This window comes from Giraffa tippelskirchi, chromosome 5 (genome assembly GCF_054371585.1).
Source record: "Giraffa tippelskirchi isolate mGirTip1 chromosome 5, T2T-mGirTip1v1.2.pri, whole genome shotgun sequence".
Taxonomy (NCBI): domain Eukaryota; kingdom Metazoa; phylum Chordata; class Mammalia; order Artiodactyla; family Giraffidae; genus Giraffa; species Giraffa tippelskirchi.
The window spans coordinates 183,306,039-183,332,621 of record NC_137279.1 but is presented as its reverse complement, the minus strand read 5'-3'; the positions used below and the strand labels follow the sequence as shown (position 1 = coordinate 183,332,621).

The following is a 26,583-nucleotide window of genomic DNA, read 5'->3' as shown; positions in this document are numbered from 1 at the left end:
TCCCAAATTCAAAGGTTGAAGCCCTAACCCTCAATGTGATGGTATTTGGAGATGGGGTCTTTAGGTGGTCATGAGAGTGAGGTCATGAGGGTAGAGCCCTCATGAGGGGATTAATGCTCTTATTAGAAGAATAACTTTTCTTCTCCTTGGAAGAAAAGTTATGACCAACCTAGACAGCATATTAAAAAGCAGAGACATTGCTCTGCCAACAAAAGTCTGTCTAGTCAAGGCTATGGTTTTTCTAGTAGTCATGTATGGATGTGAGAGTTGGATTATAAAGAAAGCTGAGCACCGAAGAATTGATGCTTTTGAACTGTGGTGTTAGAAAAGACTCTTGAGTCCCTTGGATTGCAAGGAGATCCAACCAGTCCATCCTAAAGGAGATCAGTCCTGGGTGTTCATTGGAAGGACTGATGCTGAAGCTGAAACTCCAATACTTTGGCCACCTGATGCGAAGAACTGACTCATTGGAAAAGACCCTGATGCTGGGAAAGACTGAAGGCAGGGGACGACAGAGGATGAGGTGGTTGGATGGTATCACCGACTCAATGGACATGAGTTTGAGTAAACTCCGGGAGTTGGTGATGGACAGGGAGGCCTGGTGTGCTGCAGCCCATGGGGTCGCGAAGAGTCGGACATGACTGAGTGACTGAACTGAACTGAGAAGGGCAAAAGCAATCTCTTCCTCTCCTTCTCTCTCCACTTTCCTGCCTCCCTCCACATGTGAGGACATAGTCAGGATGCGGCCATCTACAAGCCAGGAAGAGATTCCTCATCAGAAGCCAAATCAGCCTGCACCTGGATATTGGAATTGCTAGCCTCCAGAACAGAAAACAAATCTGTTAAGCCACTCAGTTTATGGCACTTTAAAATAGCAGCCTGAACAGACTAACACACCCCAAAAGCTCCGTATTATCTGGTTTCTGCTAACTCCTCTGATCTCATGTCTTCCTACTCTTCCCTTTGCTGACTCAGTTTAGACACACTGTCTTCTTTGGGTTTTTCAAACATACTAAGCATACTCAGGCTTCAAGGCCTTGGCACTTGAATTGGTATAAATGGGTGGGCTTTGTGGGGAGGGAGTTGTCCATAACGCCCCAGAATTTATAAGCAATGTTTTTTACCTGTGCAAGTTTAGGGACAGACTTTCATCAGATTCTCAGTCTGAACACCAATACCCCTGCCTCCCCGCAATCAATCGCTCTGATCTCTCCCCATCCTGTCCAGCTCTACACTGCTGCTGTTGATCTAGTGGAAAACACAGACTTGTTACTGTCACTCCTTCCCAGCCAGGACATGAAGCCTCTCATAGCCCGGCTGCAGCCTACCTGTCCAGCTATATGTCCAGTTCTGCTGCTCTCTGGGTGCAGCACATGCCCGTATACTTCTTTGTCTTTGTACTTGCAATTCCTCCTGCCCGGGATGCCCTCCCTCCCCACTCCTGCCTGGTGAATTGCCACTCATCCTTTGGGCAACTGTTTAGAGGTAGTTCCGACACTGGCCTCCTCACCCAGCAGCCAGTCAACCTTGCTTCCTCTGTGCCACCGTGCGCAGAGTCTCGCCCCTGGATGACAAGGGGTTGTTTACCTGAGAGTGTGTGAGGTGTGTGATGAGAATGTGTCCTGTGGTACCTGAGGGCAGGGACTCTGCCTCTGACACCCCCAGGATCCCAGAGCTGCATGAACGAGTGAATTCCTCCTTGTCTCAGGCCACAAGGAGCCCCAACTTCTCTACTGTTATTCTTCAAGGCAGCAAGACATGCCTTTATTAACATTTATTGGGTTTCTTTGATTGCCTCTGGTCTGACTTCGGAAGGGCTCTCTGGGTTTCTCTGGCCTTGTTTCTGGGCCGCTGCAGCTGCAGTTTTTAAGGCTGTTTTTTGCTTCTTCAGCTTTTGAACTTCTTGGTAAACCTGGGACAAGAGGGGACAGGATAAGCCTTTGTAATACTATGCAAAACCGCAGACTCAAAGCAGCTGGGGTGGGAAATGACTCCCTCAGATGGTCACCCCAGCCTTTCTCCATGGACTTGGTGACCTGGAAGCCACAAGGCCTCAGGCTCAGTTCCACGCCTTGCTCAGACTCAGACGACCCCTCCCTCTGCTCTCTCCACCACAGTCCTGGAGTGGGACCAACCAAAGCAGCAGTTCTGAATCGTACCCGAATGCACAGAGCCTTCTTGGTTGCCAAGCGTTGGTGGGCTTTCCGGCGGTAGGGAGGGGGAATGGTGTACTCAATCCCCAGCTCCTTGCATGTCTTCTCAAAGACAGGATAGTTGGTCTTGCGGAGGTTTTTGAGCATCTTTTGCCTGTTGTCAATGCTCATCAGCAGATAGCGCTTGTGGGCTTTGTCCTATATGAGAATCAGTATTACTTTGAATATTATGTAAATAAGTGGGTGCCACTTCACAGGAACAAAGCATGGTCATTTTACCATGGCACTGAAACAATCTTAGGCAAATATCAGTGCAACTCTGAGCTAGGCAGTGTTATTCCCATTTTACAGATGGGAAAATAAAGGCTCAAAGATGTTAACTGATGCATTAAAGGTTTCAGAACTGTGCTGGGTCAGGACTTTGTGTGAGGTCAGTCTGGAATCCAAGTCTGGTGGTCAGACTCCATATCTCAAGATCTTGCCCCTACACCCACCTACTCAGCCTCTCCACAGCTCAGCACATTGTCAGCTGGGGTGGGAGGAGGGAAGGCCGAGGAAGACCCCTGCCTGCAGCCAAACACTGCTTCCTCAGTGGGGCTGGTGTTCCATACTCCAACTCTGATCTCATGGAGCAGCTCAACTAGCTTCAGGGAAGAGAGGTGCCAGGCGTGAAGCCAGACCAGTTTCTGTTAACAACTGGGTGTTTATTAAAAATACCAGCGATTGCTTCATTATAGCAGCTGTGTCCGACACTGTGTTGAGATCTGGCAGACAGGTTAGGAATGTGGGTCTGGAGCCAGACCACCAAGTTTCGAGTCTCGGCACAGCATTTCCTAGTGGTATGCCTGCAGGGGTAACTTAATCATGCCACGCCTAGATTCTTCTTCCGAACTACGGGCTACCAAGAGGAGTATGAGGGTTAAATTAACTGGTGCACATAGAGTATTTAGCATGAGGCCTAAATCCTTTATATGCCTCATGTTGGCTGCCATTACTTCATACAGTCCCTGTAATCCTCTCAGCAGGTACTAATACGGTCCCCATTTGACAGACAGGAGAACTGAGGCTTGGACAGGTAACTTCCCCAGAGTCACACAGCTAGTCAAGTGGCGGTGGCAGAGGTGAGTTTTGAACCCAGGGCAACCTGACCCCCTTCATGCACTCAACAACTACTGAGCGCCCCTGTGTGCCCCACACTGTGCCCTTGCTCTGAAGTTTGTGCTCCTGACCATTGATGACACTCAGCCCGCCCTGTAAGGCTCCCTTGTCTCCCTGGGAGGCGGGAGGGAAGCGTGCTTCCCTCTGCAGCTGAGGGGCGGGTGCTCTGCTGCTCTGGCCACCTGGCTTCTCAAGCTGCTTCTCTGGACCCAGAGCCCCTCAGTGCTCGGGCTCCTCTCCCCACAGCTGCTGCTGTTTAGCTCTGAGTGAGGCCCAAGGGTTACCTTTCGATGTTTCTGCATGTGTTCTTCATAACTGCGGATCTTGACAGTCAAGGCAACAACTGAAACCACAAACCACAGAGGATGAGAGACGGGCACAGAGGAAGGAAGGGCCAGACCTCAGTTATGTTTTAAGACCTCAAGGGATAACAATCACCAAGGTCTTGTACAGCCCTCCACCATTCCCAGAGCAGTCTGAATTTCAAGAGCTCAAAAGACTTTGGAATATCTTGCCTTTAGAATGCAAAGCCTGAGGAAAGGAAGTTTCTTAATCTTACGAAGGTCTCATTGCCAGACCCCAAACCCCTAAATCAGCATTCTTAATGGTAAAACTTTAGAGCATTCCTATTCAATTCAGGACTTAGTCTGGAATGCCTGCTCTCATGGTTACAGATTCAAAACAGCCCCAGAGGTCCTTGCTAAGGCAATAACTGAAGATCGCCAAACTGTCAAGGGTCTGCTCCTTGCCTCTTCCCCTGCAGCTGCCATCTTTATCTCTGTATTTTCACTAATGAGTTTTCAGAATTATCAGCTCCCATTCATCTCTTAAAGCCTCAGAACATCCTTCCTTCAGGTATCCTCTTGTTTGACTCAAGCCTGTATTGCAGAGATAGGGACAAAGGCAAAAGCAGAAGATGGCCCCAAGGAGAGGTTGTCACTACATAAGGCCCTTCCTGTATGCAGTACACTGAGTCCTGGGAGCACTGGCCCTAACCACGTGCCCTTTCACACCACCTTAGCTGCAGAGCACAGAGATAAACAAGCTCCTTAGGAATGTCACCTGGGCTCATACAGAGGTATGACTATATCACGGAGCTCAGAAAAGAGAGTCCAATTTTCCTTGGTCCTTCCTGTCTCTCCCTTTATCACGCCACATCTAATACCAGTGTATTTGCAGATGAGGGACCTGAATCAAGTACCAGCTAGCAGACTACCCTGCACCCCGACTCCCCAAGGGCCCCCTCGACCAACTTCGAGCCTCCAGGGAGCTGGTGTCCTTCGGGTTTTCCACGATCTTGCTCATCAACTGCTCTTTCTTGATTTTTAGCATTTCCTTCTGTTGAAGATAAAGAGGGAGAATCTGTGAGGTCTGCCACCCCCTAAGAACTAGCCCTCATGCCTCCAAGTACAGGGCTGCAGTCATAGCAACTAGGCCACAAGGCTCAGGGACTGACTTCACTCAGCTTATCAGGGTATGGCCTCTGGCCAATCGCATGGCTGTTTACATCTAGGTGAGCCTAAGGCCAATGCCACTGACAGAAGAATGTCAGATGAATGTCCCCAAACCTTGCTCACTCATGCAGGCATCAGATTTTTATTGATTACCTACTGCTTGTCAGGTGCTAAGGGTACAACAGGGAACAAGTTGTACCCTTAGTCCTTGCCCTGGAGATGCTCAGTCTGGGGTACTGACAAGTGGATACAGCATGACAGTGGGATAAGCACTTTGACTTGAGAAGCATGGGCTGGGGGGTGTTACCAGGGTAGGAGGGAGTCTCCAGAAGAGAACGGAGAGATGTCAAAGCTTGGCAAAGGCCGCTCACCTTGTTGGCCATTTCCAAAGATAAGAGTCTTTTCACAACATCATCAACCCTGTGGGAAAAAACCACAGCAATGAGAGACAGGTGTGGAGGGAAAGGGGGAAGGGGAAGCCATGCTGTTTTCATTTTAGTTTGAAAAGCAAGAATGGTTAAAAATTTCTTTTACAACAGGAGTCTCTCTGGGAGTGGGGTGCCATTTCTCAGGAATTAAAAGTCAGCATGGATCTGATCTGCTAGGCTGAGCACATGCAACCATGTGGTAACAGAAATCTGGGGCTGTCAGGTGTTCCAGGTTCATTGCAGGGAGGGCAAAAAGAGGATTTCCATTTTAGCTGGAAAATGGCTCAGTCTGTCTTGAGACACTTCAATTCTACAGTCATTGTTTCTTTCTCATGTCACACTGCACTGTGGGAGGGACTGGAGAGACTCCCCAGCTCCCACTGCACAGGACAGGGGCTGAGCACAGGGGCCTGGTTTTGGTGTTTTTCAGCCCTGATTCCCCTTAGGAGCTGTATGACATTGGGCAGTCTGATAATCTACAAAATGGGGACCCATGTCTTCCCTCACAGGATTGAAAGATGCAAGATTTCTACAAAGACCTGAGAGGCATGGTGCCTCCTTGGTATCTAATGGCAGAGGGTCTTTACCCAGAGCATAAAAACAGCAGGCAGGTACGCTCCATCTGACTCGCCTGCCCACTCACTCTCACCATGCCTGGGCTTCTCTGCCCTGTTTCATAGTCAAGTTTCAGATCCAGCAGGCATCTCCCTTGAAGCCCTCTCCTTGCCAATCCTCCCAGGGCTCTCTGCCTCACCAAAGAGATTTTGTCCTGCTTACTTCTCAATTCCAGGGACGTTCTGGTAGTCCTTCAGCAGCATGGAAGGGGGCGGGTCATCTTCTTGGCTTTGCTGGACTGTCAAGTGCAGGGATGGAAAACACCCAGAGTCAGCTCTCACTGCCCATCCTCCCGGACTTGGCTCTTCCCATCACCTCTGTCAGAGACATCCAGGGTCTCAAGCAAGGCACTGGTATCTCCGGGTTCAGTTTCTCAGGCTGTAAATCCTGTGGACATCTGCCTTGATATTTCATGCTGGGAGTAGATGGCCTTTCCCAAGACCCTGTACTGTGCCTGTGCCTCTCACACACCTGTCTGGCTCTACAGTTATCAGATGTCCCGCTAGGATGGGTCCTACTGTGGATGGACTGAGTTCGACTCCCTTTGAATCCCCGCCCACCCAAGTCTGGTCCTGTGGCTCGGCACAGAACAGGCACTCTACAAATACTCGCTGGCTGATTGCATGAATGAAATAAGGGGCTTACCTAAGAAGATGTCTGAAATGTAAACACCAGACAGAGATCACAAGAACCCTCAGCCTTGGTGTGTGCTTGCAGGTGAGGGAGAGACAAGGCAGAGATCAACTTGTCCTCTCCACTCTGACCCTGCTCTGCCATTACACAAATAATATTAAGATCTAGTAAAAGAGATCCGAACAGCTATGCAGACTGCCTGGGGATGGAAAACCAGGCTCTCCACCTCGGAAGGGTGGACACAAATCGCTGTATTGTAGGTAAGCGTCGGTAGTGTCGGCCCCGTACTACCTCTCACCTGTTCATTTCCACTCACACCCTCTCTAAAAACTCCTGCTCCCATCCTCCCCTCCCCTTGCCCTTCATGCAGGATCCAGGCCCACGACTTTGTTGCAAGGTGAACGTGGGCTTCTTCGCAGGACCTCTGCACCATCACCCCTCCACCCCCGCCTCCGGGTGGCTCTAAGTAGCCACCTCTGTCCCCTCAGCCACCCCAAGCCTTCCAGGCAATTGAATCTCTCTTCCGCCCCAAGTCCCATCCAGCTCCTACCTGGTTTCTGGGTGGCATATCCGCGGGCGGCACGGAGAATGAGACCTACGCAAAAAAAATGGGGGACTGAGGTGTGTCTCCTTAAACAGTCCAGCCGTGATTCTGGTTTATGGCCCTCGAATTACCCTTCCTCCATGGTCTCTATGCCGAGCCGCCGCCGCATTTCTTCCGCACTCGGATGCCGGGTGTCTCTCCCACCTCACCTCACTTCTTCCCCACCCACCACTTTTTCTCCTGCCGCTACACCGCCCCCAGTAGCCTACCCCCCGCCCACCTTCTATCTCCGCCAAATCCCATTTCCCTACTCTCGCTGTCCGGCTTCTCAGCTCACCTCCAGGACTTGACGGAAGGTCCCGCTGGACGGAGAGAAGCTTGGAGCACCCTCCGCCCGGCAGCCCGAGGACTGGGGGCTGTGTCACTGCCTGGGTTCGAATCGAACTCAGCGCCCTCCACGCCGCCCGCAGCATGGTGACTTCTGACCCCCAAGGGACCCGCGCCACGGCCGCGTCGCCTTCGCGGTACGCCCTGGGTTACACGGGAGCCGCCATATTGGCTCCGGCTCGACCAATCGAGTGCAGTTGCGAGACCGGAGCAGATGAGGACCGAGATGATGGATTGGCAGGTAGGCTTACGTGATGACGCGGAGTTGGGTCAAGGGGAGAGGTCTGGCTAGCTATAGCGCGAGACTGGAGGGGCTTGGTCGTTGTCTGGCCCTGTTAGTGGCGTGCGGTGCTGTATCAACTCTAATGCCACATTTTCTTGATCGTGCATCCTGCCCTTAATCCCACTCCAGTTTCCTGACGAGTTATCCTGGGGGCTTCCCGTGGGCCAGTCAGCGGTCTTCTTCCCCCGACCTAGTATTTCCACCCCCTCTCCTCCGAGAATGCAGGATGGGGCCCTGTAAGAACTGCCGGGTTTCAGCCTCTTCTCTGGCAGTATTACAGGGTGGTGACTGAGGTCGGTGATTTTGGACAGCTGGAATACTAGCTCAGCTGTTTGCTGGCTGTGTCACTGTGGGCAAGTCACTCAACCTTTCTGGGCCCCGGTGTACTTACTCCATGATATGGGGGTGGTAATAACAGTATCTTTATTTTAGGTTGTTAGAGGGTTAACTGAGACAGGTGTGTGCAAAGCACCAGGAATATAGTAAGTATTCAAGAAATATTAGTTTTGATATTTGTGAAATGAGGGGTATAAGGACAAATGCCAGCTTCACAGGTAGCTAAGTGGTAAAGAATCTGCCTGTCAGTGCTGGAGTTGCAGGAGACAGATCCCCTGGAGGAGGAAATGACAACCCACTCCAGTATTCTTGCCTGGAGAAGCCCATGGACAGAGGAGCCTGGTGGGCTACAGTCCATGGGGTCGCAAAGAGTCAGACATGACTGAGCCACTGAGGATGCAGGCATGGACAAATGCCAATGAAAAGTAAGAAAAATATACCTTAATTTCCCCCAGTACAAAAAAGACAAAGACTCTCCTCCTCTTTGCTTTTCTTAAAGCATTTACTTTAGAATACAGGTAACTGAATTTTTTTTCTGCCCTTTTGAGATGCGTGTAAATCTTTTTAAAAGCTAAATAGGCCTCTGGCCAGTTTTACCACTCAGGGATGTCTTTCTCAGGGACCTGGGAGTGGTCTGTTTGAAATGTAATCATTAAGAAAGATAGAGCCCCTGTCTCCCAGTTGCTGCAGGAGAGCAGGAGCTGGTCTCCAGCTCCAAGTTGCAAACCTCCCTCCTCTTATAAAGATATTAGAAAGTTATTTTTCCTTTGAATAAAGGCAGTTAGCAAACCCAAGTTGGCTACCTCATTTCCCAGCTGAATTTAGGATGACCCTTGTGTGACAAATAATGCTGTCAAGTCCTCTTGCTTGAGAACTAGTTATTGATTATCTTGAGAAAATGTAGGTAATGAGTTGTATCCTCTTCACTGTGTAAAAGTTTAAGATTTCTGTTTGTCTTTGCAAACTCTTGAGCTGCTTGCCCTTGACATTCTGGTTGAATTCTCACCCAATTAAAAATATTTTTTCTTCCTCATCTACCCTTGTAGAGAGGTTTTCTAGGCTGGTGGGAGATTTTGTTTTTAGTTATATTTCCTTTACAGGGGTTACTTGTTTCTGAGGTCTGTTCCCCACGTCCCCAGTTTTCTGTGACTCCCTTGGTAACCATGGCCACTGTGCCCCGGTGGTCATTTTTGAGGTCTCCATCAGTAGAATGGGAACTCTTTGAGGATGGACTAAGCCTAGTCATTTTGGAACCCTGCCGCCAGCACAGAGCCTAGGTGCTAGGTGAGGGCTAGTTGAATGAAGAAATTAAAGAAAGAATAAATAAATGAATGATTCTGAGGAGCACCCCACCCCTACGATCGCTCGGGCTCTGAAAAGAAAAAGAACAGAAGTTCGGGCACACTCAAGAGTTTCTCAAAATCAAGCCAAACCAAATCAGACCATAAACCACTTTAAGAGACTGAAATTATAGGAACAAAGTACCAATTATAGGAAATAAAGGCTAGTGAGCAGGCTGGACCAAGCCTTGTCTGGCCTTTGAAGTGGGAGACCCAGCCCATGGAGATTGGGAAGACGGGGGAGGGATGCTGAGGGTCAAAGACAGGTGGAGGCTGGGAGCCTTTCTGCCTTTCCTGGGGCTGAGTGGTTTTTTAGTGATGGGTTTACTGGCATTCTCCTCTCTGGATAGCCCAGGCTTATTCAGAAGCAGGCCCAGGTGGGGAGTCCCAGGAAGCTCTAGAAGCCTCCAAGACCCTCCGCCCCACTGACCCGGAGTCCCTGTAGTAGAGGGAAGTCAAGCAGAGGCTCAAAGATACTGTCATCCTCTGGATGTGGGACTAGGGGCTCTGGGGTTCCCAGGGGGCTGGTCTGGAACCAGAGGTTCTCGTAGGACTTGGGACTGGGGCTGAGGCCCCCCAAGAGGGGCTGAGTTGAGTCGCAGCGGAGGTAGTGCCCAGGCCCTGGGCCTGTGGGGCTGCCCAGCACCTGCACGTAAAGCACCTGGTCGCTGTTGCCAGACTGGGGCTGAGGCTGGGTGGAAGGTACTCTTGGGTCCCCCTGGAGCACATAGGCCTGGACAAGGGTGGAGAGGCTACCGGTCCCTGAGCTGTCATTGGATTCCCAGGGCCCTGGCTTCTTCTCTTCCTCCTCCAGCACCGTGATCTTGGTGATGGGTGGCATGCCGGGGTCCCGAAGGCTGGGCAGCTGGAAGATATCCTGACATAAAGATGTGTGGTGAGGGCCTGGTTCATTTCAGATGTCTGTCCCAGCCACTGTCCCTTCCTGCCTTGGGGTAGTGGTGGGGCATTCCTGCTGTTCCTTGCTGGAATGCGAAGGGTTACTCAGAGGATGCAAAGCATCTCATATGTGCCTGACACATGCTGTGTGCTGTTCAGACATATCCTGGTGAATCTCCCCAATGCTTCTGTGTGTGATTTGTCCCATTTCACAATGAGGTGACTGAGGCTTCGAAATGGGTAGAGCTGGGATTCACACTCAGGTCTGCTTGCTCTATAAAGAGGTGAAATGATGGGAAGGCCTGAGTACTCATTCTTGAGGGAGTATCCCTTCACTTTGAGCCTGGGGTAGGAGCCTAACCCTCAGACCCATTTCCCTCTCCCTCCAGGGTTCTCACCTCCTCCGTGATGGTTGGCACCCAGGAACCAAGGCTGCTGCGGGCTGGGTCCGGGACACTTGGCCAGAGGGAATACTTCCTGCTGGAGAAGAGGGCAGGTGAAGGCTGGGTCAGCATGCCCTCTCGTCCTTCCAGCATTTCTCCCACCTACTCCCAGCAGCAGAAGGGATGACCCTTTCGTGCAGAGAGGAGGAGTGGGGCCTGACTCCCAGACCTGAACCCCGTACCTAGCAAGTCTGAGAGGAGCCAGCCTTGCTCACTTGGGCCTTCAGTTCCCTTAGGCAGGGTTAACTGGGTGTCAGGTCTCTCAGAAGGACTCACCTGGGTCTGCAGCAGAGCTGGGCAGCCCCACAGAGGCAGATGAGCAAGACCAGGAGGCTGAACAGGCCCAGGAGGATGTGCAGCTCAGACTCCTCTGCGGTGAGGGGAAAGCCAGGAGACGTAAGAGTGCATGCACGTGAGACTGAGCCTCCTCCCTCAGACTGGGAACAAAGAGCAGGACTGGGCCTCCTCCCTCAAACTAAGATCCAAGGGCATGGTTGGGTCTTCCCCTTCAGATCAGAGGATCCAGACAAGTTCTTATCCAGTTTCACAATGACAGTCCTTTGGGTTAGGCCCCCTCCCAACAGCCTTGTCTGACCAGGCCCCATTCTCCCCTTACCTAGAGCCAAGGTCATCAGGGTGAGGCTTGTACTGTTGGTGGCCCACGCCTGGCTGGCGGCCATGAGGTGGACATGGTACAAGCTGGAAGGCTCCAGGCCATGGAGGACAAAGCTATGGGTGGAGGCATTCAGGACAGTGGCTGGGAGTAGAGGAGAATCGTGAGCCTGGACCTGGCTGCTGAACCTCCCCAAGGCCTCTGAGCAACCCCTCCCAGGCCTTCTGGGGCTGTGGGTCACTGAGGATAGACTCACAGAAGGACTGGTCCTGACTGTTGGTCCAGAAGATGGTGTAGTGGGTAAGGGGGCTCTTCCCCAGTTCAGGGGCCTCGGGCACCCACTCTAGCTGGGCCCACGTCTTGCCAATGTGCCTGAGATGCAACTCTGGGCCATGGGAGGGGGCTGTCGGAAGAGAGAGATACAGGGGCTGATGGGGAGTGGGGTGGGGATGAGGGAGCCCAGTTGGACTTCTTGTGGCTCCCCAGACCCAAGAACTGGGACACTTTGTTGGGGTGGGTGGTATAAGAAGGTTCAGGGGGACTCATATCCAAGCCTTGTTTTCCCAGGAACTTTCACTGAATCCCACTGACTGCTAATAAGTGGCTGAGCTGGGATTTGAACCTGCTTTTCTTTGACTCCAAAGCCTGCCAGACCTGCTGGAGTCCTGCACCCCAGCTTGCAGGGGTCTGTTTGAATCTGAAGAGGTGGAGGGAAAAGAAAAAGTTCTCTCCTAATTCCAGATTTTGGGGGGGCTAGACAGGCCTTGAGAGAGAGGAAACGATTTTGAAAAAAAGACTTAGTGGCTAACGAACCCATCTCTTGGGAGTAGGCATAGATGTGCTGGGAGGGTCCCTTGGTGTCCTGGTACAGGGGGGTCACAGTGATCTCGTAGAGCTGAAAGGGCCTGATGTTCTCTGCAGAGAGAAAATGGGGTGGGCGCTCTGGTTAGGGGCCAGCCTCTGATGATGGCTGGGGGCTAACCTTAGACTTCAGGGATAACCTGAGCCTCGTTCTTTAGGGCTGGCCTCTGTAGTCTCTTCTTCGGATCATTTGGTGGGGGTAAGGGGCAACAAGTGGGAGAGAGAGCTAGAAAGGTGGCAGAGTCAGGGCTAGAAAGAGAGGCTCCAGTTAGACTGCAGGAAGAACTTCCAGATTCGGAGGATGTGCAATGAGAAGGGTGCAGGAACAGGAAAGACCGGGTAATATACATCTTTAGGGTGGTTCAGGCAGATAAAACGCTCCCCCTGCTCCCCGGCCCTGCCCATCTGCACAGCCCCCAGGCCTGTCTCACCCTGCAGCAAGGTCCCTGCAATGCTTCCGTTATGCTCCATCCTCCAGGTCACAGGACTGCCGCTGGGGCTGGGGGGGCTGACGCCCCACTCAATCACATAGCCCTGAGGTTGAGGACTGGGGGGCTCCCAGCCCACCCAGAGGCTATGAGGGTCTTGAGGGGTGGTGTGGAGTCTGCCCAGGGGTGGGCCTGGAGATAGAGTAGGAGACGATGATGTGAAGATGAAAAGAAAGGCCTTAGAGCTAGAAACCTGGGTTCAAGTCTGGCCTTTGCAACTTACAAGCTGGGTGACCTTGGGTAAGTCAACATCTGAGCCTCAGAGTCCTCATCTGTAAGGTGGAAATGATGATAATAAAGTTGCTACCGTGGAGGGTCATGGTGCAGATTAAGTGAGATGGTACATTAAAAAGGCCTGCTGTGGTTGTTGGTGCTTGGTAATGATGAACGGTCACCCTGTGTGGTTCTCTGTGTGTATTAATTCATCGAATCTGCTAACAGTCCCATTGGGGGCACTACTACTGTCCCCATCTTAGCAATAAGAAAATGGAGACAGAGAGGTTAAGTGACTGGTCTAGGATCACATGGCTGGGAAATGGGAATACTAGCTATTGTTATTGTTAATCTCACTTCATGAGGACCCATGTTCAGGGGCACCTGAGGGTGATAGTGGCTGAACGGTTAACTCAGGGACTATTTTTTTATATATATTTATTTATCTGGCTGTGCTAGGTCATAGTTGCAGCATGGAGGATCTTTGATCTTTGTTGCAGCTTGCAGGATCTTTAGTTCTGGCATGTGGGATCTAGTTCCCTGACCAGGGATCAAAGCTGGGCCCCCTGCATTGGGAGTGTGGAGTCTTAGCCACTGGACTGCCAAGGAAGTCCCAGGGACTGTGTTTTAGCTGGAAAACTTTAGAACTTTGTCTCCCATTTCCTTGGCAGGATAGACTGTGTGTGTGTGTGTGTGTGTGTAGGCACTGCCACCAGCTTAACTTGGTTCTGGCTAATGACAGTAATAGTCACTAACACATATGGAACAGTTACTTTGTGCAGGCACATGTCTAAACTCATGTAATCTTCACAGCAATGCTTTGAGTTAGACATTGTACCATTCCCATTTGCTAGATGAGTAAACTGAGGTCAGGGAAGGTAAGTAACTTGCCCAGATCTCGTTGCTAACAAGTAACAGGATTAGATTTGAACCCAGGCAGTTTAGCCTCTGAATTTACATGCTTAACCACCATACTGTACTAGCTGTGGGCCCTCTTTACCTCTGCTTTCCAAGAAGACCACGGGGGTGGGATGAGAGGTGCCAGCTGTGTTATAGGCCTTAAGGACCACCTCCCGGGTTTCTGAAGGCAGTTGGAAGGTACAGTTCAGCTCCGTGGTGTCACAGAGGGTTGGCTCTGCCCCAGCCTGGTCTGAGGGTCCCCGGGAAACCAGGTAACCTTGGATCTGCCCACTGTCTTCTTCCAGGGCTATTGGCTGTTAGTAGGCATAGGAGGAAAAAGATAAGGGGATGCCCAGCTCATCTTGAGTGGGGGAGAGCTTCTAGATGGAGTGTCCGTGTCCCCGGAACTGAGCCACCCAGACTGGGAGTCAGCCCTTCTCCCTCCCTCCCTTCTTCCCCCTGTGCCAGGTCCTACTAGGGAGGAAAAGATAAAGTAACTCAGTGTAAGCAGCAGGCACCTAACAAGGTGAGTCCTGCATTGAGGTCTCTGCAGAAGGGCACTGCCCAGCTTCCTAGTGCACTACCCAGCAAAGTGTGTGCAGATCACATACAAAAGCATCCAAGCCTGCCAGACCTGCTGGAGTCCTGCACCCCAGCTTGCAGGGGTCTGTTTGAATCTGAAGAGGTGGAGGGATGGCCTTCACAGGGGGTTACCTTCCAGAACAGCTGCACAGCTACTGTCTGGGGGTCCAGCTGCCTCTGCCGCCACCACGTGTCCAGTCTGACGATGGGGGCTGTGGAGGGAGCAGGACGAGAGGGTCAGGGAGGGCCCCGGAGGCCAGCCTGGGTCCTGATGGCTGCTCCCAGCCCCTCACCACCTGCTCACCCCGTTGTGCAGTGGTCAGCTCCAGGCTGGGGCTCCATTCGCTCCAGTGGCCAGGCAGGCGCCAGCGGGTGCATCGCATTTGCAGGGTGTAGGCTGTGGATGGGAGGAGCCCACAGAGCTCGTACTGGGGGGTCCTGGCAGGCAGGGCGCTCACCTGGTGGAAGACAGGCATGGCTCTGAGCCTGGACCTCTGTGCCCTTCGGGGCCAGCTCAGCTTACCCTGCCCTCAGCCATCCCCACCCCAAGCTCCTCAGGTTGCCCTCCGCCTCACCAGGTCCCAGCCAGCTTCTCCAAGCCGAGGCTGGTGGCGCAGCTCACACTTCTGTTCTATGTACAGGCTTGGCTTCCAGGTCTCCCAGCGCAGCTTCAGGCAGCCTGGCTGGGGCGGGGCCACCGCAGGGCTGGGCTCCAGGGCCTGCAGTGTGGGGGGCTCCAGTTTCACTGCAGGGAGAGGGGTTATCGGACACTTTCTCTGCTTCATCCTACAGGGCCCTGTCCTGGCTTCCACTTGTCTCCCTGTCCATGGTTCCATTTCTTCTCTGGGTCTCCATTCGTGGGATCTCTATATCTTTCCATCTCTTTCTGTGTCTCTTCATCTCTGTGTCATCCCGTTTCTGCAGGTCTGTCTCTGTCTATGAGTTTGTTTCTCTCTGTGTTTCATACTCTTGCCCCAGGGCCTTTGCACTGGTTGTTCCCTTGGTCTGGAGCACTTACCTTCCCAATATACTGTGTCTTGCTCCCTCATTTCCTCCAAGGATCTTCTCAAATGTCATCTTCTCAGTGAGACTTTCCCTGACCGCCTTCTCCCCAGCTGTCCCCACCCCATCCCCTGCTTAATTTCTTCATCACACATACCATTATCTGACATTTTATTATTCTTTGCCCACCAGAATGTAAGTGGGCAAAATTTCGGGGGCAAGATTTTTGCTGTTTTGTTTACTGCTGTATTCCCAGCCCCTAGAACAGTGCCTAGCGCAGAGTGGGCGCTTCAAGAAATTTGCTGAAAGAATGAATGAGTGTGTCTCCTTGCCTGTGTTTCTTCCACATCCCTGTCTGTGTCTCCATAGCTCTGTCTTCAACTGAATCCCACTTTGTTTTTCTCCCTTCTCTTCCTCCAGTCTTTCAGCATCTTTTTGTCTGTCACTGGGTCTGTTTTTCCCTCCCTGTGCCTCTCTGAGTCTGCTCATGGTGGGGACCTCTTTCCTCCCGCACACCCAGCGTCACCCACCAACGTCCATGGGAGCAAGGCAGAGTTTCGGGGAAATGCTGGTCCCCAGCGCGTTGCTGGCCTGCACCCAGATGCTCATGTTCTGGTACAGCTGCAGGTGTTTGCGGGGGATGGAGCAGTGGCTCTGCCCGTCCTCAGGCACGCAGTCAGGGATGGAATCCTTCTGCATCTGGCATTTGTCCTGGCTCCTGCCAATGGGCCAGGCTTGGATGTAAAGTGCTGTAGAAAGCCAAGCTCCCTTCTCCTCCCCATCTCTGCCTTGGCTGTCTACCCCCACAGTCCTACCCATGCTCTGTCCCAGGACCCAAAGTAATGGGGCTGGCGTAGGGACCCTTACTCACTTGAAGCTCTTCAGAGTGAAGCTGGTGGACAGGTGGGTGTCGGGGCCTGGCTCCCACTGGCAGATGAGGCTGTTGGTTGTGAGGTTCATGATGCAGGATAGGTTGTGGGGTGCAGTGGGAGGGTCTGTGGGTAGGGTGGAGAGAGTGAGGGCTTCAGGTAAGACCACTCAGAAAGCTCCCACTGGGACCAGTTGGGCATTTCCTTGCCCTGGGTCATGACTTTGTCTCCATGCAGGCTGACCCCAGAAGGGCAGCCCTGGGGTAAGCTAAGTTATCCACATGTACGGGGACAAGTAAAGAGAGCCTCCAACCCTCTCAACTCTGCCCTTTTTGACAGTAACAGTGTAGTGTCTGGGTTTTCATCCTGATTCTGCCACTCATTAGCGGTGTGATCTTGAAGTCACCTAATGGCTCTGTGCCTCAGTTTCCTCATCTGTAAAATGGGGGTAATGGTAATGTACCTACCACTAAGGGTTATTGTGAGGGCTGAGTGGCTTACTAGGTATACAGTGCTCAGAGCAGTGCCTGGCATATATGAGTGCCCTGTAAATCTTAACTTTCACTATTATTGATTCTTAAACAAGAACCTTGGTCCCTGTTTTTCTTTATGCATTGGCTAGGCACAAATCCATCCTTCTCAGTTTGAGCAGAAGGCTGAGACTGGGGTAGGGGTAGAATCTGGGAGCATGCCCACCTTGTTGAGAATGTCCTCCCTGGAGACACCCTTCCGTGCCTAAGGAGTTGCGCTTACCATCAGCCATATGGAATAGTGGTTACTAGACTGGTTTTTGAGCCACACTGCTTGATAAAAATCTTGATTCCATCCTTATTAATTTGTGACCTCTAGCATGCCACTTTGCTAATGGTAAGGAACCCACCTGCCAGTGCAGGAGACATAAGAGACACGGGTTCGATCTCTGGGTTGGGAAGATCCCCTGGAGAAGGAAATGGCAACCCATTCCAGTATTGTTGCCTGGAAAATCCCATGGACAGAGCAGACTACAGTTCATAGAGTTGCAAAGAGTCGGACACAACTGAGCGACTAACATAAACACACACAGCATGCGACTTATCCTCCCTGAGCCTCAGTTTCCTCATCTGTGAAATGGGGCTACATAATACTCCCCACTGGTAGAGAAGATGTGATATCATGCTTATAAAGTACTTATTGAGCAAGAGCACAAGAAAGAATAGCTCTTAGTATTGGCAGGAGGGCATTGGAGGCAGAGTGGGGGGATGGCCGCAGGGACTCACAGCCCGCCTGAAGATCAGCCTGGTCCAGGATCTGCAGACTTTTGCCCCAGTGCAGGCAGCAGGAGAGAAGGACCCGAGAGTGGTTGAGGTGGGGCAAGGTGATGGTGGACTCCAGGGTCCCATTTGGCAGGTGCTGCTGCCTCTCCTTCGGATGAAGCTCTGGTTCCAGTTTCCATACAATCCGCCTTTCGGTGCCCAGGTGGCTGCAGTTCTGGTTGATGATGCAGGAGGCCGTGACTTGATCTCCCAGGCGGACGATGGGGGCTGAGAGGAGGATATGCCCACATTGCTCCAGGCCTGGGGTGGAAGAGAATGGGCTGTAACTGAGTCCTCTGTCTGGCAGAGCTGGTCTCCTAGACTCGGTACTCCTAGACTCAGTGCCTTTTGCTTCTTGCTTTACCCTCCAAGATTCAAAGGGGCAGGTGCTGGAATGGCAAGGATATGTGCGGAGATTGGGAGAGGCTCTCAGGTTGAGATGGAGATAGTGGTGTGGGGGTAAATGTTTATCAACCTGCTATACAGAGAGAAACGGATCCTGGCTTGTAGCCTGGGCTGCTTTCCCTGGTGTAAATATTCCCACTGTGGCTGATTTCAAGCTACCAGGCTGACATCACTGAATGTGAACTTGGAAAGAGAGGTACACAATCAGTGCTTGCAAGCCAACACCAGCACGCGCCACAAGGAGACCAGTCCCCTCCCCAACAATGGTGAAACAATGGTTAGAATGATAAGAAGCCCGCAGCCACAGCAATCTTTTCAGAATTCATATCTGATTGTTACTCCATCTTGACCACAGCACTTCAATGGCACGTTATTCCTCTGAAAGGCAGTATGCTGTGATGGATAAGAGCGTGGATATTGGAACTAGACTGCCTAGGTTTAGAACCTGGTTCTACTGCTTAGTAATTTTGTGACCTTGATATTACCCAGACTTTCTGTGCCCTAGTTTTCTCATCTGTGACATGAAGATAAAAAAGTCTTTTTAGTGATGTTGGGAGCATTAGATGTGAGAATATGCGTAAGGCATTCAGAACAGTGCCTGGCATGTAAGTATTTGCTGCTATGATTAGGTTAAAGACTCAGATCCTTCTCACAGCCCAAGACCCAGATCCTTCTCACAACCCTCGTGGCCTGGCCCCTGCCTAACCCTCCTGGTTCCAGCTCAGACCATTGCCTCTCAGCTCCAGTCCCTCTAGCCTACATGCTATTTTCTGAAAATGCCATGCTCCCTCCAGTCTCCTGATCTTCGTACCTGTTGATCCTTTTGGAGGTGCTCCTTTTCCTTTCTGCCACCCCTCTTTCACCTGGTTGACATTCAGGCATCTTGTGAGGAACCAGACCGGGTTCTGACCAATCAGACCATGCCAGGCCCCCTGAACTTTCCCAAAGTTCATATTATCCTTTGTAATTATAGAGTCATGTGATGATTTGCTGCTCTGTGCCCCCAGCTAGACCATAGGTTCTGCAAGGCCAGAACCCTTGGCTCTCTCGCTCACTGCTGCATTCCCAGAGCCTAGCGCCGAGTAGGCCCTTGGTGAATATGTGTGGAATAAATGAACAAGCACTGGACCTTGCCCACAATGCCTTCTCTCCTCTCCCAGCTGTTCTGCAGCCTATTTTGCTGATGGGGATGCTGAGGCCCCAAGAGGAGGAGCAGTTTGTTCAGGGTCACAGAGCAAGTTTATAGGGCTCCTATTGCATCACAGACTCAGAATTTCAGACCAGAACGACTCTTGCCAACTGTTTACTTCAAAACTCCACGTAATACCAAGTCCTCTACCATAGGGCTAGGATGATCTGTTTTTGTATGGCCTGCCAACTGAGAACATTTTTTATATTTCTAGAGGGTGAAAAACCAAGCCAAACAACAAATAAGCAAGAACATGCCACAGAGACTGTATGTGGCCTGCAAAGCTGAAAATTACATCAAAGTTTGCTGACCCCTGCTGTGCCTCGGCTTGCATACCCCCAGAGATGGGAGGCTCCGCACCTCTCAAGATAGTCTCCATAGTCAGGAGAGCTTGCCTGGGACTCAGTTTTTTAAAGAAAATTATTATTATTTTTTTGGCAGCACCATGTGTCACGTAGGATCTTAGTTCCATGACCAGGAATTGAACCTGTGCCCCCTGCAGTGCAAGTACGGAGTCCTAACCACTGGGGACTCCACCAGGGAAGCCAGGGAAGTCCTGGAGATTCTTTGTTTCAGGATTAAAGCTGCCTTCTCACAGCTGGCACCCTGATCCCTCTGCTGCCCATGATGGCTGCACAGCACTCAGAGGTTTCTTCTGACAACCTGGTAGAGATTTGCAGATAAGACCTGGGTCTTTTGCGCCTTCCCCGAGCTGGCTAGCCCAGGTCCTCTCACCTTTCCTCAGAGGTGGTGGTTTGCCTGCAGAGGTCTGCGCGTGGGAGCCCAGCTGCCCTGCATGTGTGGCCCAGTCGATTCTTTGGGGATTCTCTGGGAACCCCAGGAGCACTGGGACAGTGCAGGGAAATGACTCCCTCCTCCACCCCCAGCATCTCTCCCTGTGATCCCCCACCCCATGGTACCCTCACCCCTGACCACACTCACTTCTGGGGAGCAGCAGGATGATCAGAGCAGCTCCCACCAGGCTCCAGGCTCCCAGCCCCACCATCGTGCTGGCTTGGTCCTCACCTAGAGGCAGAGGAGGTGGTGAAGGTCATGGGCTTTGGAGTCAGAGCTGAGCTTAGTCATTGCTGTGCTACAGTGTGGCTTCAGCCAGGTTACCTGACCTCTCTGCACCTGGCTGCTCTGCAAAATGAAGGTAACAAAAACCTATACTGCATAGGGTTTGGGGAGGAAGACCCAACATAATGCAACTCAAGGGCATCGCACAGTGCCTGGCACATAGGAAATGACTCTTAAATTACTGTTATTATTATATGTGCCTTTAAGGAGAGAGCAGGGAAAAGAGCCACAGGGAACAGCATTGTTTCCGTTCCCTTCTGTTTTAGCCAGTCTCCCTGATCCCAGCCTGCTGAAAGCAGAGCCTGAGATGAAGGCTTGCCTGCAGGTAGTTTATTTGGGGAAGACTCCAGGAACAGCTCAGAGGTTAAAGCATCTGCCTCCAATGCGAGAGACCCGGGTTCAACCCCTGTGTTCGATTCCTGGGTCAGGAAGATCCCCTGGAGAAGGAAATGGCAACCCACTCCAGTATTCTTGCCTGGAGAATCCTATGGATGGAGGAGTCTGATAGGCTACAGTCCACAGAGTCGCAAAGAGTTGGACATGACTGAGCGACTTCACTTTCCAGGAACAGAGTAAGGGAATGGGGAGAATGAAACAGGTAAGAAGGAAAGCCAACACAGGGGTGTGCCATCAAACTGAGGACAGCTGGGGCTCGATCCTGCTGGAATCTTGCAAGATCAGCCTCAGAACTTGGTTGGCAGAGAGGATGGGAACATTGTCCACTAGTTCCTGCCCCTTTTTGGTCAAGGGCTGTCCCTTAGGGTATTAACTCCCTGACACATATCACATTGCACATGTCTGAGTACCAGGCAGGTCCTCCAAGGTGAGCCATGCTCAAAGAGTCAGAGATGCTCACTGCCTGGCAGAAAGGGACAACTCCACGGAACAGCTGAGAACAGGTTACATCTTGAAAAGCTGGCTTCCACAGCAATGGCTAAAGGGAATGGTGGGTTGAGAGGATATCCCAATTCTGGGCACAGACCTCTGGAGCCCTTCTGCGACCAGATATCCTGTGGTCATGGCGACAGTGCCCAGATAGAGGCAGCATTAGTTCATTAGTCTCAGGAAGTAAGCAAAGGTTTCTATTGCTGGGGTGGCTTCCAGCCTTTCCACTCTGCTCCCATTGGGGTCTTGGGGCCAGACATCTGGTCCTCCAGCACTAACTGATGCTCTGGGTGGCAGATCAGTGGGAATTGCTGACCAACTTTTGCATGTACATACATGAACACATACATGTAGGTGGTGTCCCAACTGATCCCCTGTGCTCAGAAAAGATTAAACTTCTTTCCCTCCAAGACAGAGGAGTGAATAAGAACTGCAGATACCCAAAGCTGTTTCTGCCTGCAGGGGTCTTACTTAAATCCCTGGTCCCTCCTTATATGTTGCAGTATCAGGATACCAGGTGAATGCTAGCCCCTAAGTCATCTTTTTGCAAATCAGGAAAAAAGCACCCCTTCCTCTGGACAAATGCAGCCCCACACAAGGACCTGGCAACTAGAGAACAGGCTGGATTTCAGCCTGTACTTTCTGGGCAGCTTTGTGCAGTGAGAAACCCGTACAATTGTTCAGAGGACCCCAGCCCACCAGTTAGTGGTTGGCAGCCTTGTTCCTACAGCATCCAGTTTGACTATCCACCAACACACACTTATTGGGGAAGATTTAGCCTCCTTGGCTCAGATTTTGGGACACTGGTGCCCATCCCTATGTATTTTTGATCATATCCTAGCCCTACTTCCCAGTGAGGTACCACTTCATCCCTCTCCACTGGCTCCCAGTGGGCAACCCAACCCCAAATCCCAAGGGCCCAGGCATCTTATCCCTGGGTTGCCAGGGGTTGGCACATTTGGCATCAGTCCCTGGTTACCCATGGCAGCCTTGGATGTTCCCCACCCCAGCCAAGTGGGATCTGGGACCAGGTGGAGCATGGCATCACTTTCTGGGGGCCCAGCTTTGAATCAGACCACCTGGTCTAAACCCCAGGTCCACCACTTACCAGCTTGGCGACCTTGGACAGGTTTTTCCACCTTTCCGAGCCACGGTTACCCCATCTGTGAAGGAAGGATAACAATAGCTCCTGCCTCTCCGAGTCAGGGTGAGGATGAAATGAGATGGTCCGTGATCAAGGCACTTAGCACGGAGCTTGCATAGAGGAAGCACTCCATAACCATGTTATTTTCGTGCACCATAAAGCAGGACACCACCTCATGGAATCAGCATGGTTTAGTACCTCTTTCCCCTGCTTACCAGCTGTGTGGTCTCCGCCTCCTAGGACTGCCACCTTGCTTTTGTCTGTGTCACATTTCACATTTCAAAGCCCTGTTTCTGAGTTCCCTGCTCCTTGGCCCCCCAGTCTCCTCCTTTGCTTCCATCCATCCCTGCTCACTCTCTGGACTCTGGAGTCCCAGCACGCTATGTTGTCCCCTGGGGTCACTGCATCACCAACCGCCCCCCCCCCAACCTTTCTGCTTTCCTCTCCTTTTCATCCCATCACACTCAGACTTCTTGCCTCCCCCTTCTCCAGTTCATGCCTCTGTCTCCCCTGTTCTTTCTACTCCCCTTCAAGTGAAGATTCTTTCCTTGGGAAAAGGGCTGGGGAGAGGAGGGGGCTGGGACAAAAACAAAGGGAGAGGACTTCCTAGATGTGGTTCAGATGGAGAAAGATTGGTGGAAAAAGTAGGAAAGTGGGATACACAAACCAAAACGCTGGAGAGAGATCACAGAGAGAAAGACTGAGGAGAGAGAAAAGAACCTGAGGCAAGGATGGTGATACCCAGAGACAGAGGCACTCGGAGGCTGAGAAGCAAGAGATACTCAAGAGAGTTTAAGATTCAAGAGACAAAGGGACCCTTGAGAGGCAAAAAGAGAGGCCCAGAGAGACTCTGAGACAGACAGAGAGGAGCTCAGAGCCAAGGCAAGCCAGAGAAGGGCTCAGGAGGAAAGAGTGAAATTTACATGGAGACTGGAAGCAGTTAAGACACAGGTTGTGAGAGAGACTTGGAAGCAAATAATGAGTATAACTTTCCCTGAATCCAGCCCTTTCTTGAGCCCAGCTCAGTGTCCCAAAGAGATATTTGTCTGTCTGTGACTTCCCCAATGCAGCCCCTCCTCGCAAAAAAAACTAGGGGCACCTTGGGAAAAAAGACTCAGTGTCAAGGGCTCCTGGTTCCCAGGGGTAAATTCTTAAGGCTGGAGTGCTGGTCCAAGGTCACCAAGGGGCACGCGCCCTTGGCAGAGCGGTGGGGGGGGGGGGGCGGGGAGGAGTGGACCTGAGACTCCAGGGTCCCATCATTCCCAGGCCCAGCCCTCCCAGGGGCTCCCCTACTCACGCTGGAGCCTGCGGCCGGCCAGTGCCCGCCTGGCCTCCCCGTCTCTGCTCTCCTCCTCAGGGCAAGTTCCTGAAAACAGCCGCAGCCTGGGCTTCTGTCCCCAACCCTGTCGTTAATGGCTCCGTCTCTGACAGGCGCAGGGGCTGCCGATTGCAACACCTGCCCAGCTCCTTCCCTCCCTTGCATTGTTGACGCGGGCACGGGCAGCCCCTTCCTCCCAGGAAGGAGCCTGGGAGGGAAGCCGGGGAGGCCTGGGCAGCCTTCCTGCCTTGGGGGTCTTGAAGGGGCTGAGGGATGTGGCAACGTCATCCCCCACTTCTGCCTCCGGATTTCCTGACTCAAAGCTTTGAGGCTGGCAGGACCCAGGCTCCAACTCGCCTGGGTGCCATTCCCATGCCCCTCCGCCCTGGGGGAGCATCACTGGGAGACAGACCCTGGCTCGAAGGCTCGCTCGGCCCTAAACCTCTTTTTGGCACTGGCTTTGGGGCCCAGATCCTCCAAGGTTACAGGGGATTCTGGAACACGGTACCTTCTTCCCCGCTCCCTCTGCACAGCATTTTCCCCACTGCTGCCCGAAGGCCTTGCAGACAGAGAAATAAGAACTCTGGGGAGAAATAATGGACTCTGGGGACAAGGCAGGGGTCGCTCATGAGGCTCCGGTCTTCATAGGCTCACGAGACATTAATAACATTCACTCACAGTGATTCTGCCAAACTGAATGTTTTCTCATTGAGTGAAACAGACTACATTTTCATGGTCTGTATCCACAAATACCCTGCAGCTGTTTACGAATAATTTTCTGTGCATTTTTCTGAAGAGGGTTCAGACTGTTCACAGTTTTTTGGATTTATGACTCAATAAAGATTAGGTACTAACACACTAGCGGAGTGTCCACACCATATAACACATTTTAGGAAAAGTGAGCTTCTGAGTCTGTTGCGAGGGGGCAGACTTGGGCTCTGGTTCTGGTTCCAGTTTGGAATATCCAACTGTCGGCAGCTACCTCTCTGAGGTACCCTGTAGGACCCACATGCTCAGCAAATCCCATCGACTCTTCTTTCAAAATGTTAGAACCAGAATCCTGAATAGATAGGTATTCACTGTAAAGTTCAACTTGGCCATATGTTTGGATATTTTCCTGATGAAAAGTTGGAAAATATAAATATCACTGAAACCAATAGCAGCCAGCTCTAAGCCATCCTTTCTCTTACCTGGATCTCTGCCATGGCCCCCCTTCCCCTCCCCCTTCCATTCATCCTTGTCCTGACCCCTACCCCCACCCATCAATTGTTCCTTCAGGGGCCAGTGTGATATTGATCAAACAGAAGTCAATTCATGTCATCCTCTGCCCCAGCTCCCAATGGCTCTCATCTCACTCAAAGTCAAAGCCTTTTCAACGACCTACAAAGCCCCTTTCAACCGGGGGTTCCCTCTGGCCCTTCTCCTGTGATTATTCTCCCACTTGCTGCTCTGCTCCAGCCATTCTGTTGTACTTTTTAGGCTCCCTCCTGCCTCAGGGCCTATGCACTTGCTGTTTCCTCTGCCTGGACTAATTTCCCCCAAATAACTATCTGGGTCACTCCCTCCCCTCTATTTGAGCAGAAAGTGACTGCTCAAATGTCACTTTCTCATTGAGGCCCTTGCTGACCACCCTTTAAAAATTGCAACCACCCCTCACTCCCTAGCTCTCTTTCCTCTTTAATATTGCCTCTTCACCATCTGACACTGGCTGTCCCTGCCCCCTAGAATGGAAGTTCCATGAGAGCAAGAGTTTTAGTCTGTTTTGCTTATAAACTTATCTCCAGGGTCTTCAACCCATCTGTCCTGTGATGAGCCCTTGATACAGGTTTGTTGAATGAATGATTGAATGGATGCACCTTCCCTCTGCTTCACCAAACCTGTCCCCAATCCCTGCATACCTCATCTTGTTAAATGACACCACCCCAAATCCCCCAACCCAGGGACCCGGAAGTCATTCTTCACACCCCTCCCCCACACCCTCACCTCCAGTTAGTTCCTAATGAAGGAGAGTGGGCTTTTTGTTCGTCATTCAGAAAGCATGTTCCTCGAGCAGGCACAGGAGTGTGATGGTACCTTGATGGAGCTCTCAGGCTCGTAAAGAGTTGTGAAATCCATCTCCTCTCCCTGCCTTTGTCGCATCTCCCTAGCCTTCACCTGGGTACCCTGCTGCCTCCCTGCCGGGCTGATCCCCCATGAGTCTTGTCTTGCCCTGAGCATCGCTCCAGGCTGGGTTGGGTGCACCCCACCCCTTGGTGATCTTATAATGCGGCAGTGGCTGCTGGCAGGCTGCCTCCTCCGTTAGACTGTGCACTCCTCGAGGGCAGAAACCACTTCTCCTCTCTGCCTCCAGCCTCAGCCCCAGGCGCACGGAGAATTCTCAGCGCAGGTCTACTGGGCTGCAGACTCCTGATGAAGCTGTTTGCCTCGCCAAGCCTCAGTTTCGTTATCTGCCACAGGGATAATAACTCTTCCCAGGGGGTATTGTGAGGATTAAATGAGCTATGGGAGGTACAGAGCCTCACACACACAATCATGTAGTAGGGTAATGATCACATAGTAGGTGTTCAAGAAAATTCCTCCCTGTGGCGTTCAGCATGTCAGAGCAAGGTTTGACCGATCTCACCTGTGCTCCATTCTCCACTGAGAACCTATACCAGGCAGTGGAGCTGCAGCCACTGAGGTGAAAATTAGACTTAAAGAAGAACTCTCCTTAGGTAAGAAGCACTAGCATATAGAGAGGTTAAGGGCAGGGGCTGAGGAGTAGACTGCTTAGATTTCCCTCTTAAGGCTGTGTGACCCTGGACAACTTGTTTCACCTCTCTGAGCCTCGGTTTCATCATCTTTAAAACGGGGATGAGGTTAGTATTTACCACAGGGGGTCCTTGAGCGAAATCAGGGAACTAATGTGTGTGAGGCTCACGGAACAGAGCAGGGCTCACAGTAAATGCTCAACAGATGTTTACTCTGAGGAGCTGGAAAGCACGGGACAGATGTGGGCTTGCCCCTCCCTCACACCTAGTGTCGGCTTTGAGGACACTTCCTCCTCCATCCATCCTGCCCTGCCCCCTCTT

At 51.8% G+C, this 26,583-nt stretch overlaps 2 protein-coding genes and 1 long non-coding RNA gene across 7 annotated transcripts in view; 1 reads left to right on the top strand and 2 right to left on the bottom strand.

The window, feature by feature from the left end:
- Positions 1–1,759: 1,759 nt before the first annotated feature.
- On the bottom strand, positions 1,760–7,567 carry MRPS15 (mitochondrial ribosomal protein S15). 2 transcript variants are annotated; one of them, XM_081488847.1, is made up of 8 exons: positions 7,323–7,567; positions 6,992–7,036; positions 5,971–6,046; positions 5,137–5,185; positions 4,565–4,649; positions 3,596–3,654; positions 2,160–2,351; positions 1,760–1,912 (listed from the first exon to the last, which is right to left on the bottom strand). In XM_081488847.1, exons 1-8 carry the CDS (start codon positions 7,456–7,458, stop codon positions 1,775–1,777), a joined length of 780 nt encoding a protein of 259 aa, XP_081344973.1. In that variant the 5' UTR covers positions 7,459–7,567; the 3' UTR covers positions 1,760–1,774. The 2 variants fall into 2 exon arrangements, with proteins under 2 accessions (XP_081344973.1, XP_081344974.1); XM_081488848.1 differs by having other exon boundaries at positions 7,332–7,567.
- Positions 7,277–26,583, top strand: part of LOC145505839 (uncharacterized) — a 177,184-nt gene continuing 157,877 nt past the window's right edge. The window contains exon 1 of the long non-coding RNA XR_014053312.1: positions 7,277–7,613. This is a non-coding gene — a long non-coding RNA (uncharacterized LOC145505839). The remainder of the gene's footprint in view (positions 7,614–26,583) is intronic.
- Positions 9,429–23,620, bottom strand: CSF3R (colony stimulating factor 3 receptor). 4 transcript variants are annotated; one of them, XM_081488838.1, is made up of 18 exons: positions 23,492–23,614; positions 22,159–22,213; positions 21,022–21,099; positions 20,028–20,111; positions 17,456–17,752; positions 16,202–16,325; positions 15,861–16,048; positions 14,904–15,073; positions 14,633–14,786; positions 14,461–14,540; positions 13,847–14,060; positions 12,577–12,765; positions 12,098–12,199; positions 11,541–11,687; positions 11,288–11,428; positions 10,948–11,041; positions 10,627–10,705; positions 9,429–10,208 (listed from the first exon to the last, which is right to left on the bottom strand). In XM_081488838.1, exons 4-18 carry the CDS (start codon positions 20,089–20,091, stop codon positions 9,729–9,731), a joined length of 2,523 nt encoding a protein of 840 aa, XP_081344964.1. In that variant the 5' UTR covers positions 20,092–20,111; positions 21,022–21,099; positions 22,159–22,213; positions 23,492–23,614; the 3' UTR covers positions 9,429–9,728. The 4 variants fall into 4 exon arrangements, with proteins under 4 accessions (XP_081344964.1, XP_081344963.1, XP_081344962.1 ...); XM_081488837.1 differs by having other exon boundaries at positions 10,627–10,708; positions 23,492–23,602; XM_081488836.1 differs by lacking the exon at positions 21,022–21,099 and having other exon boundaries at positions 10,627–10,708; positions 23,492–23,620.

Excerpts from the sequence above, each read along its gene's own strand:
- CSF3R (XM_081488836.1), bottom strand. The coding sequence starts at position 20,091 with ATGGTGGGGCTGGGAGCCTGGAGCCTGGTGGGAGCTGCTCTGATCATC. Across the intron at positions 16,326-17,455 it reads GGCTGATCTTCAGGCGGGCT|ACCCTCCCACTGCACCCCAC; the intron begins GTGAGTCCCTGC and ends CCCTACCCACAG. Across the intron at positions 10,709-10,947 it reads CAGCTCTGCTGCAGACCCAG|CAGGAAGTATTCCCTCTGGC; the intron begins GTGAGTCCTTCT and ends CCTCTTCTCCAG.
- MRPS15 (XM_081488847.1), bottom strand. The coding sequence starts at position 7,458 with ATGCTGCGGGCGGCGTGGAGGGCGCTGAGTTCGATTCGAACCCAGGCA. Across the intron at positions 6,047-6,991 it reads ATATGCCACCCAGAAACCAG|TCCAGCAAAGCCAAGAAGAT; the intron begins GTAGGAGCTGGA and ends TGCACTTGACAG. Across the intron at positions 2,352-3,595 it reads ACATGCAGAAACATCGAAAG|GACAAAGCCCACAAGCGCTA; the intron begins GTAACCCTTGGG and ends ATTCTCATATAG.